At 33.4% G+C, this 11,186-nt stretch overlaps 2 protein-coding genes across 2 annotated transcripts; one reads left to right on the forward strand and one right to left on the reverse strand.

Moving 5' to 3' along the window:
• Positions 1-1,763: 1,763 nt before the first annotated feature.
• On the forward strand, positions 1,764-4,198 carry LOC120577392 (uncharacterized). Its single transcript, XM_039828697.1, has 3 exons — positions 1,764-2,566; positions 3,380-3,514; positions 3,624-4,198. Exons 1-3 carry the CDS (start codon positions 1,898-1,900, stop codon positions 4,080-4,082), a joined length of 1,263 nt encoding a protein of 420 aa, XP_039684631.1. The 5' UTR covers positions 1,764-1,897; the 3' UTR covers positions 4,083-4,198.
• A 3,230-nt stretch (positions 4,199-7,428) lies between these two features.
• On the reverse strand, positions 7,429-10,903 carry LOC120577557 (uncharacterized). The gene is made up of 11 exons (XM_039829145.1): positions 10,798-10,903; positions 10,078-10,707; positions 9,868-9,990; positions 9,264-9,769; positions 9,075-9,156; positions 8,891-8,980; positions 8,676-8,801; positions 8,154-8,285; positions 7,950-8,065; positions 7,767-7,857; positions 7,429-7,656 (listed from the first exon to the last, which is right to left on the reverse strand). Exons 1-11 carry the CDS (start codon positions 10,834-10,836, stop codon positions 7,537-7,539), a joined length of 2,055 nt encoding a protein of 684 aa, XP_039685079.1. The 5' UTR covers positions 10,837-10,903; the 3' UTR covers positions 7,429-7,536.
• Between the last annotated feature and the right edge of the window lie 283 nt (positions 10,904-11,186).

The raw sequence follows: 11,186 nt of genomic DNA on the forward strand, positions 1-11,186 counted from the left end.
CACAAGTAAAACATTCATCTTCATTATTCAGTTTGAGTGAGTCACCAACTTCACCTTCAACATTGTCAACACAAATAAGACAATCCAAGTCAAAAGTAGGAGAAAAAAAAACTTTCAACCTTTAATTTAAGAGCAGTGATAGGTGTACCACCATAGGTGGCAACACACCTTATACCACTCTTATGTGGCATAAAATTAATAATAAAAAAACCCAATCACTTCCATGTCAAAAAAAATCAAAGCTGACAAAAAAAAAAAAAAAATCAGCCGTACCTCTCTCACTCTCTCATTTCAATTCATCGTGAAAACTTCTCTTTCACCCTTGTTCCATCCATTCCCCTTCATTCCGCCACCACCATTCATTCCGGCACACCCTTCATTCCGTTCAACCTTAGCCGCACGCCGTCGGCCGCCGTCTCCTGCTCCATCTTCCGTTCAACCCTAGCCGCGCGCCGCCGTCTCCTGCTCCATCTCCGATGATCTCTTTCACAGTGTTCCTTTTTCAACTCAGGTATTTTCTTCCATATTCCTCTTCGTCTTGGCTGTTACATTTTGTGATTTATGTAAGTTCTTCACTGAGATCTTGGGTGATCTAATGTTCTTTGCTCCTCGGTGAGATCTAATTTGAATTGAGATCTAATTTGAATTAGATTTAAGCATTTCTTTGAAACAAATTTAAGTATTTCTCTCAATGTTTTATTGAGTGATAAAGTTTGTTGACAGTGTTTGAAGTTTGGTTTAGTCTCTTGGTAAATTCATAGAGTTCAATTATTAAAGAAAACTGTATGTTAGAAATTGATTTTTTAAAATAATCTGGTGTATGAAAATCAAAGATAATAAACATATATGGTAGCAGACATAGTTATTAACCAAAAAGGTTTTAAAAAAAGGTTGTAGTGCGATTTCGCCGTTACAAAACGGTCACGGCAGCCACCGATATCGTTTTCACAGAGTGTACCACGACCACACGTGAATTACTAGGTTCTAAATTATAATACTTAGGCAAATTACTATTATGTCTAGCTTTTATCTGAATGAATGACCATGTAATGTTGTTTATGAATATTAAGAATTGAGTTATGAATATCAATGCATGACTTGCTTCAATTGTCTATGAAAATTGAATTGTTGAAATTGAGATTCATCTGGTTTGATATTTACTTAATGATGATTTTGCTTACTTGCTGAATGTAGGAAACCATGACTCCAGGCAATTCTTGTCCTGTTTTGTTGGCTTCTTATTATGTCTTTATATTGTGACGTTATGGTTTGTTATTTTACCTACTTTCAAACGCGATTATTTTTGAGTTGGTGATGAGTATTTTGATTTGGTTCTCTTGTTTGGTTGTTTCTGATGTAATGCACGAGAGTAATTTTTTTTCCTTGGAACTATTTTTTATCATATTCATCATTAAGTAAATATCAAACTAGTTGAATCCAATTTAAAAAAAAATCTGAATCTCAAATTCAGCAATTCAATTTTCCTAAGACATTTGAAGCAAGTCATTCATTGATATTCAATAGTCAATTCTTAATATTCATAGACAAAATTACATGGTCATTCATTCAGATAAAAGCTAGACATAATAGTAGTGGATGTGAACTAAATTATTGCATTTGACAGTAAACTAAATAATTTTAAGATTGCATTTGATGGTAAACTAAATTATCTAAGTTGTGAAGATGACACGCCTTTATATATATTTTTTTACTTTTACAGTAACAATTCACTTGATTGACAATAACAATTGCATCTGTTGTAGTCTTCTCAACCACTAATAACAATTGCATCTGTTCCCGTGGTAATTCTACCATTGTCTAGCCAACAAAATGGTATGTGTATGTGATGAATGTCAATTAGTTTGTTTGATTTCATTAGTCTTTTGTGTTTTTGTTAATGTCTTTCCTTATATGTCGCCTTTGGAATTCTTGTTTATTACAGTTACGTCTCAGGCATGAATGTAAGTCGAAGTATATTACTAAAGTCAACGAGAAGCTTACCGAACTTCAAAGGTCTGAAATTCAGAAAACACCTTTTAAATGGTTATTGAGTTTGCCTAAGAAATTAAAAATATCTGAAAATTTGCTTGAAGAATTGGTGGAAAGATGGGATGATAGGAGTGGGGGGTTTGCTATACAAGGTCGGATAATACGGTTTACACCTTTAGATGTATGTTTTGCATTAGGACTTCGTATAATAGGTGAAAAGGTGAACTTCAAAAATGACCCTACATCCACTACGAAAGCAATGTTTGATAATGAAGTCATCAATGTAAAAACAATTTATGCTAAAATTATTAATATGGAAGGAGACGAAGATCTTGAGAAGTTTTGCCGACTTTATTTACTTCTTGGTTTTGCCGAGTTCTACTTTCCAAATTCAAGTGTTAAGGTTAGTGGTTGGTGCCTAAAAATGTTAGACGACTTGAACTGCCTTGGGAGATACAATTGGGGTGTCGCTGTTTATGAAACTCTTGCTTGCAGTTTAAATCGAGTAGCGCCTCTTTTTTGTGATGGAAAAAATTCTTCACGGTTACAAATTAAGGGATGCGCTCTTGTATTACAGGTATGTTATTGTATGATCATTTTATACGTTTATAGGCCACTCTTTGCCATCATATATCTCTTATGTGAAGAGTATAATATATATGTCAAGAATGAAATCTAACATAGTTTATATATTACAAGAGTTTCTTGAGTTTGAGTTTTTGGATTCTAAGGTTGATATATCCTCATAATGCTGCTTCTTTTTCTTCATAATTTCTTGACTTGATGTTTAAGCATATTTTATGATGGTGCGAATTGCGAATTGCGATTGAATATGAAATTAAGAGTTGTGGGCTTGATTGTTGTTTTCTGAATGAAAAGAAATTGTTATGAATTGTATGTTGGTTGTTACTAATTCTGCTATAGACTTGTTGCGTCATTTATCTATAAAAGTTTTGCATCTACTTAATATTGTATTATGATTGTGACCTTGAGTATTGATTTCAAGTTATGTTGGGTTACATAAAAAATTGTGAAGTTTAACTTTAATTTGATGTTTAGTATTTGTCTTCATGCCATATTATGACATGATTATAATTGATCTTTTATTCATTGATATTTAGAGCTTGTTAGTAACTGTGACTGAAACAAGTGTAACTCACATTAAAATGTAGTAATAATTTGTAAGCACTTTTAAATACAGATGATTGTCGTTGAATTTGAGTATATCAACTTATAACTCTATATGACATAGGATGAAGTTTTATAGGAGATGAAAGAGTGTTTGTTTTATAGGCCAGTCTTTGTCTTCATGCCATTTTATGGCAACAATTTAATTTAATTTAATTATTTTTATTAAATTATAATAGTCGTATTATATATGTGTATATAGGTATGGGCTCTAGAGCATGTACTAGGATACGAACGAAGTTATCATGATTCTCCATTGACGTTTCCACGATTTATGAAGGCGCGTGGTGTTAGTTTGGTTGGCAAAAATATATCACACTTGCTTGATAATTATTTGGTAAGGTTGAATAAATATTATTATTTATATTTAACTATATGAATTTTGTATATAGGGTTTAAGCGGTGTCAATAGTTCATTAATATTTATATTGTATCAACCTTGACAGGTTATTGAAGAGTTAAGTGCAACTAAAGAAGAGGTTGCAAATGAAGTTGTGAGGGAGGCGTTAGATCGAGCGCCAAGTGGATATATTAAATGGAGACCAGATCCTATTATTAGTCAGTTAATTGTTAACAATCGCCTGTTGGGTGAAGCAAACAAAGGACTTTCCGCAAGGATATCTCTTCTTGAATCGGAAACTAGAGAGATGAAGAAGTTATACGGTAGTGCACAATCTAGTTATGTGGACGAAGGTGTCTTCAATGATGAAGGTGTCCATGAGGACGTCTCCATGGATGAGATTGAAAGAGTTATTGAAAGAGAGGTGGCAAATGTATCATATTGTGAACCACAGCCTGCATCAAATCTCTTAACTAGAATTAAGGACAAGCCAAGAAACCGTGTAAAAAGTAGGGTTCTGCTTTCCCCATGGGTGAAGGATGGACGCATCAAGAAGAAGATTTAAATTAGTGTAGTGTTTTGATATGATTGCAATGTAGATGTTTTTTGATGCTATTTTTTATTTAGTAGGACAATGTCGCACCTATAATATTAATGGAAACACCATATGTTGTTAGTTATTAACATTGTTGAACTTTCCTACATTTTAATGAGTCACTCACTGTGCCTGTTATATAATTAATTTTATTGGGAGGTTTGTTGTTATGTTTTATTATTAGAACTTGTCCGTCCTTAGGCGTGATGAACGTGCATGTTGTAAAACTAATTATTTCTGGTTGGAAAGGCTTTTAGTGCAGTGTTCAGATGAGATTATGTGTTCGATTCTCATAAAACAGGATTAGTTACACATGGGAATGATAAACTAGCCAAATATATGGCACGTATGACCAGAATTTTACACATGTGTGACCACTAATTTTTCATAAATTAGAACTTGTCCGACATTAGGCGTGATGAACGTGCATGTTGTAAAACTAATTATTTCTGGTTGGAAAGGCTTTTAGTGCAGTGTTCAGATGAAATTATGTGTTCGATTCTCATAAAACAGGATTAGTTACACATGGGAATGATAAACTAGCCAAATATATGACACGGATGACCAGAATTTTACACATGTGTGACCAATATTTTTTCATAAATTAGAACTTGTCCGTCCTTAGGCGTGATGAACGTGCATGTTGTAAAACTAATTATTTCTGGTTGGAAAGGCTTTTAGTGCAGTGTTCAGATGAGATTATGTGTTCGATTCTCATAAAACAGGATTAGTTACACATGGGAATGATAAACTAGCCAAATATATGGCACGCATGACCAGAATTTTACACATGTGTGACCACTATTTTTGCATAAATTAGAACTTGTCCGACATTAGGCGTGATGAACGTGCATGTTGTAAAACTAATTATTTCTGGTTGGAAAGGCTTTTAGTGCAGTGTTCAGATGAGATTATGTGTTCGATTCTCATAAAACAGGATTAGTTACACATGGGAATGATAAACTAGCCAAATATATGGCACGCATGACCAGAATTTTACACATGTGTGACCACTATTTTTTCATAAATTAGAACTTGTCCGTCCTTAGGCGTGATGAACGTGCATGTTGTAAAACTAATTATTTCTGGTTGGAAAGGCTTTTAGTGCAGTGTTCAGATGAGATTATGTGTTCGATTCTCATAAAACAGGATTAGTTACACATGGAAATGATAAACTAGCCAAATATATGGCACGCATGACCAGAATTTTACACATGTGTGACCACTATTTTTGCATAAATTAGAACTTGTCCGACATTAGGCGTGATGAACGTGCATGTTGTAAAACTAATTATTTCTGGTTGGAAAGGCTTTTAGTGCAGTGTTCAGATGAGATTATGTGTTCGATTCTCATAAAACAGGATTAGTTACACATGGGAATGATAAACTAGCCAAATATATGGCACGCATGACCAGAATTTTACACATGTGTGACCACTAATTTTGCATAAATTAGAACTTGTCCGACATTAGGCGTGATGAACGTGCATGTTGTAAAACTAATTATTTCTGGTTGGAAAGGCTTTTAGTGCAGTGTTCAGATGAGATTATGTGTTCGATTCTCATAAAACAGGATTAGTTACACATGGGAATGATAAACTAGCCAATTATATGGCACGTATGACCAGAATTTTACACATGGGTGACCACTATTTTTTCATAAAGTATTACAAAAGGTTTATCATAGCTCAATGAAACTAAGAGTTTAGCTACTCATGTCTTAACAATTATAAGCATAAATACGAGTGAACATACATAAATCCGGACCAACTATGAGTTTGTATGAGATTCAGGGCTAGTTCTTCGGTCTCATGGTGTCTTCTATGCTCAAAATCGCAATCCCAATCGATCCCCTAATCCTTGGCCGCAGATGGCTTTAAATAGAAAGAATTTTATGGTTTCAAAAGCCCACCATCGTGCCACGTTGCATATTGCTTCGTGCCACAAAATTTCCAGCGCTGAAACCTTGTCCCACGTTCTTCATATTGAGCCACGAAATATCCTCAACATGGCACGATTCGTGACGCTTAGAACTTTTTCATCTTTTTCTCAGCTTCTTCTCTTTCAGGTCTTATTCCTGTTTTGGCCTTATGTCACCATGATTTACAAGCAGTTATCTCTCTAAATGCCATAAAAACGACATAAACATAGGTAAAAACTAGTGTTGATGCACAGTCATCATGTGACAATAATAAACTAACGAACTGAACTGTTACAACCCTCAAACTTAAAGGACCACTCGTGTAATTTAACCTAAAAAATTATATTAAGCAAATTCAAATATTTGGAAAAATAGTGGTCAAATAAATGCAAAAATGTGGTCAGACATAGCATATTTTTGGCTAACTTTGCTTTACCGGGTATAAATCAACCCGAAACATTGTAATCACATTTTATCACTGCATTAAAACCATGTCAAACAATAGCCAAATTTTTATGCACTGCGGCTATTTTACGGCTAAAGACGAACTAATTCAAAAATTTGGAAAAATAGAGGTCATATAAATGAAAAAATGTGGTCAGACATAGCAGATTTTTGGCTAAATTTACTTTACCGGCTATAAATATTAACCCGGAACATTGTAATCACATTTAATCACTGCCCTACAAGCATGTCATACAATAAACAACTTTTTATGGGATGTGAGTATTTCACGCCTAACAACGAACAAATTAAAATATTTAGAAAAATAGTCGTCATGTAAATATAAAAATGTGGTCAGACAGAGCATATTTTTTGCTAACTTTACTTTACCGGGTATAAATAAACCCGAAACATTTTAATCAGTGCACTAAAAGCTTGTCAAACAATAGCCAAATTTTTATGCGCTGCAGGTATTTTACGCCTAAAGACGAACAAATTCAAAGATTTGGAAAAATAGTGGTCATATAAATGAAAAAATGTGGTCAGACATAGCATATTTTTGGCTAAATATACTTTACCGGCTATAAATATTAACCCGGAACATTGTAATCACATTTAATCACTGCACTAAAAGCATGTCATACAAAATTTTATTACTGCACTAAAAACATGTCAAACAATAAACAACTTCTTTTATAAGCTTCATGTATTTCACGCCTAAAGACTGACGAATTCTCATATCTCGAAAAATACTGGTCATGTAAAGAAAAAAATGTGGTCACACAAAGCATATTTTTGGCTAACTATCCTAGAACATGTTATTAAAACTGAGATGTGACCAGATTTTTTTTTTCCTGGATGACCAACCAAGTTCTGATAGAAATTAAATAAATTATGATAGGGAGAATAGTTATGTACATAAATTCAATACAAATTAATTTATCAGTCTTATGAACAAGTATAATCTTTTATAGATGACCATCAATAACCAAAAAAAGTATGTCTTCGTCAAATGTACATCACTAACAATCGACCACAATTAAGTTAGAAAATGTATGTTTAATCGATCAATAAGTCCGCGGGTAACATTGCATTATCTAATACAAAACTTCTCAGCTTATTTTCTTCATGAAGCACCAAACGACAAACAATGTCACTGCGAATCCGAAGGATATCCTCCTGCAGATAAGTAAATGTTTTTATTTGGATATATATATATCAATATTTACATATTATTAATTAATCAACAACTAATAAAACACAATGTTTAAGAAGATTTAAAGCATTACCAATGAATAGTCGGGCATACTCTTCTGCCCCCATTTTGCTTGACCATCCCACATCTCCAAGTACTTAAGGACATAAACGCCACAATCATGACTGCAAATTTGACAAAATCCATATTAGGCAAATAAACCCTAAACACAAGTAATATATCAATGAGTCATGGCATGTTTTTCGACATCACTAACCAATTTTTTTGCTTTGGTAAATCCACCACTACAACCTCCAACGAAGGTGCCAACATATTTGCTTTATTGTTCGGTACTTTATTCATAAATTCCAATACCCCTTCAAAACGTACTTTCTGTAAAAACACATGTTCTCATTTGATCAACATTAATTACACTAACCACTAAATTAACCAAAACAAATTAATTAAGAATTACATATACCATCGCATTATCCAAATGCTGCCTTGGGCCATTTCTATCATTGTATAACGAGTCCAGCACATACATTTTCCTCTTCCTATGGTCCAAGACGTAACATGTCCAGTGGTCCTCGAAATGGGTTGGTGCAAATACCTAATTTTAATGATAAAAATTACTCAACCACATTGCATAAACCAAATTCGGCGCACATAATTTTTTTTGTTTCATTGACATCAAATTTATTAGGCAGAGTTGTCGCAAGGTGAAAACAAAAATCGCAAAATAAGGAGTTACAATAGGCATCAAATATAACCGGAGACCCCACATTAAAAAACCACACAAAACCAACCCCCCACCGAACTAATACAACAAAAGCCCATATAGAAAAACCTCACTGCCAAATCCACTGCCACAGAAACGCAAAACAGCAACAAACATTACATGAGAGAGATGAAAAACATATATCATGAAAGACAAATTCATCACCTCCCATCTACACCTACAATAGCATAATGATTACTTAAAGTTAAAATATAAACTTACAAAGTCAGATAACCACAACGCCTCAAGTGTCTTGGTCCAACAAGGCATATATATCTTGAATTTCCGCTCAGTCCATTTGATTTTACGTCCTTCGGGATGTGCCTTTAAATCTTCAACCACCTCAAACTGCAATTATAATTAATGTTAGGCATGGGATAATAAAAGTTAAATACTCTTCAGGGTTGTTTGGCTTTATACTTGATAAAATTCCATACCGAAAAATAATTACTCAAAATTAAGCGCTTCACACAACCATGTTTTCGAACTTCATCATACATCATAGTCTTGGCAGCAATCTTAATAACCTAAGGCATTACATAAATCAAATTAAGTAACGGTTAACAAACATATATAGTAAAATCTAAATTAAAAAAATAAAGGTTAACGGAAAATACAGACATTTGAGTTGACCCACTTCCTCGCCTTCATGCATTGGAAAAACACCCCGGATAAACGCATTTCATCTACCTCACATATCACCCTAAAAAAAGAAAAAGAAAATGTTAATCGATTATGTTAAAGCTTCGATTGAAAAACCGCGACATGATAAAATGTAGTTAAAATACTTAAAAAAAATTATACACGTACATATCTTTAGCCTTTTCATGTGTGCAGAACAAATACAGCCTTTTCAAATGTGACTTAATCGTTACTTCCCTTTTTTTTTTCTCTTCAGCCATAACTTCATCATCCAACTTCATCCCATCATCATTTTCTTCTTCCCTTTTTTTTTCCTCTACAGCCACATCTTCTTCATTCAACTTCATCCCATCATCATTTTCTTCTTCCATTTTTTTTTCCTCTTCCCCAACACCTTCATCATCCAACTTCATCCCATCATCATTTTCTTTTGAAATATTTTCCCTACCGTGAACACTATTTTCTTTTAATATCCTCATATCATCCTCAAGGATTGAAACACGGGAAAGCAAATCTTTTTGTTCGCCCACCAACCTTTGATGTTCAGCCATATAAGCTTGCACATCAAATAAAGGGTATGCACCATCTCCAATACCAACTTCAAAATGGTTAACGGCTTTAACAAAGACATCATTTTTCATGTCTTCTTGCGTTGGAACCAATTCCTCAACCAACTAATCACATTAAATAAGTTAAATTAACATAATTGTATGTGAAAATTTAAACTATAAAACCACAATACCGAGTTAATATACTAAAGGCAATTACTAACCTTCACATTTGAAAAAATGTTTGAGATTACAACATGTCCTCCCTCCACTTTGGTCCAATTATTAATGCGTGGAAAACACTTATTTGGTCCACTACATAGGCTTAAATGTTCAACCGCCCATATCTAATCAAATGATTAAATTAAAATAAACAATATTTGACATAACTATCGATATAATTAAAAAAACATAACTCATTCAATATTACATACCTGCAATACGGCTGAGCAACCAGAAATGTGTAAAACTGTATCATTCTTTTGTTGATGGTATTTTGACGCCGCACTACTAAAGTGTTCCATTAAATCATCGTAAACAGCGACACCCCAATTATAGGTACTAAGAGCGTCTAAATCATCAACAAGGTTAAAGAATTCTTTTTTAATTTTACCATGTGATTTCGGAAAATATAAGACACACAAGGCAAATAGGATGTAAACTCTACAAAAATCATCTATGTTGTCCTCTTCTTGAAGGACCTTCAACTTTGAATGTACACTATCAATATCAATAACTTCATTTACATCAAACAATGTTCTAACATGACTATCACTATCTATTGATTCCGGCAAAGATTCTCCTAAAATAGGCAAACCTAGAGCCAAACAAAGGTCTAGATGTTTAAAGGCCACAGTTCTAACGCCTACTCTAAATCCTAAGCTACTTGCATCCCACCTATGCAATAATTCCTTCAATAAAGTACCATTCATTCCTATATAGGTCTTCATGTCCACCAGATATCGGAATGGAGTTTTCATAATTCTACTCCTTTGGGCATCAGATAATTTTCGGTTTATATCTACCAACTTATTGGTACGGGGCATTTGAGTCTTTATTTGTGGCTGAAAAATGAACATCATTCATTCATTAATGGCATAAAACACAAACAGTTACATACACATTAAACATCTCATTAATTAAATTGTACTTACACCAACACCACCATCCCTTTTTCGTTTGTTTTCGTTCATGATGTTGACCTTATCTGTTGTATACAAAAACAATTTCTATCAACAACAATTAAAACACACACAAATGTCCAATTCTCAACACACGTTACAAGAACGATTTGAAAATTTTTATCTTATAACTAAAATACAAACACATTTTATAATCACACGTTTTCCACAAAAATTGAAGAACGTTATGGAAATAACAGTGTGACAAGTTAATGTTTTCCTATCTTTGTTATCATATACATACTTACAAAAATTTATCTGCACTTAACCATATTTTAACATATACGTAACCACATTTTTTTCCTTCAAATTTCCAACACTTTGACCATTTTTTAACACAAGTGTGACCACAATTCTTTTGA

The sequence above is a fragment of the Medicago truncatula genome, chromosome 8, assembly GCF_003473485.1.
Source record: "Medicago truncatula cultivar Jemalong A17 chromosome 8, MtrunA17r5.0-ANR, whole genome shotgun sequence".
In the NCBI taxonomy this organism is placed as follows: Eukaryota; Viridiplantae; Streptophyta; class Magnoliopsida; order Fabales; family Fabaceae; genus Medicago; species Medicago truncatula.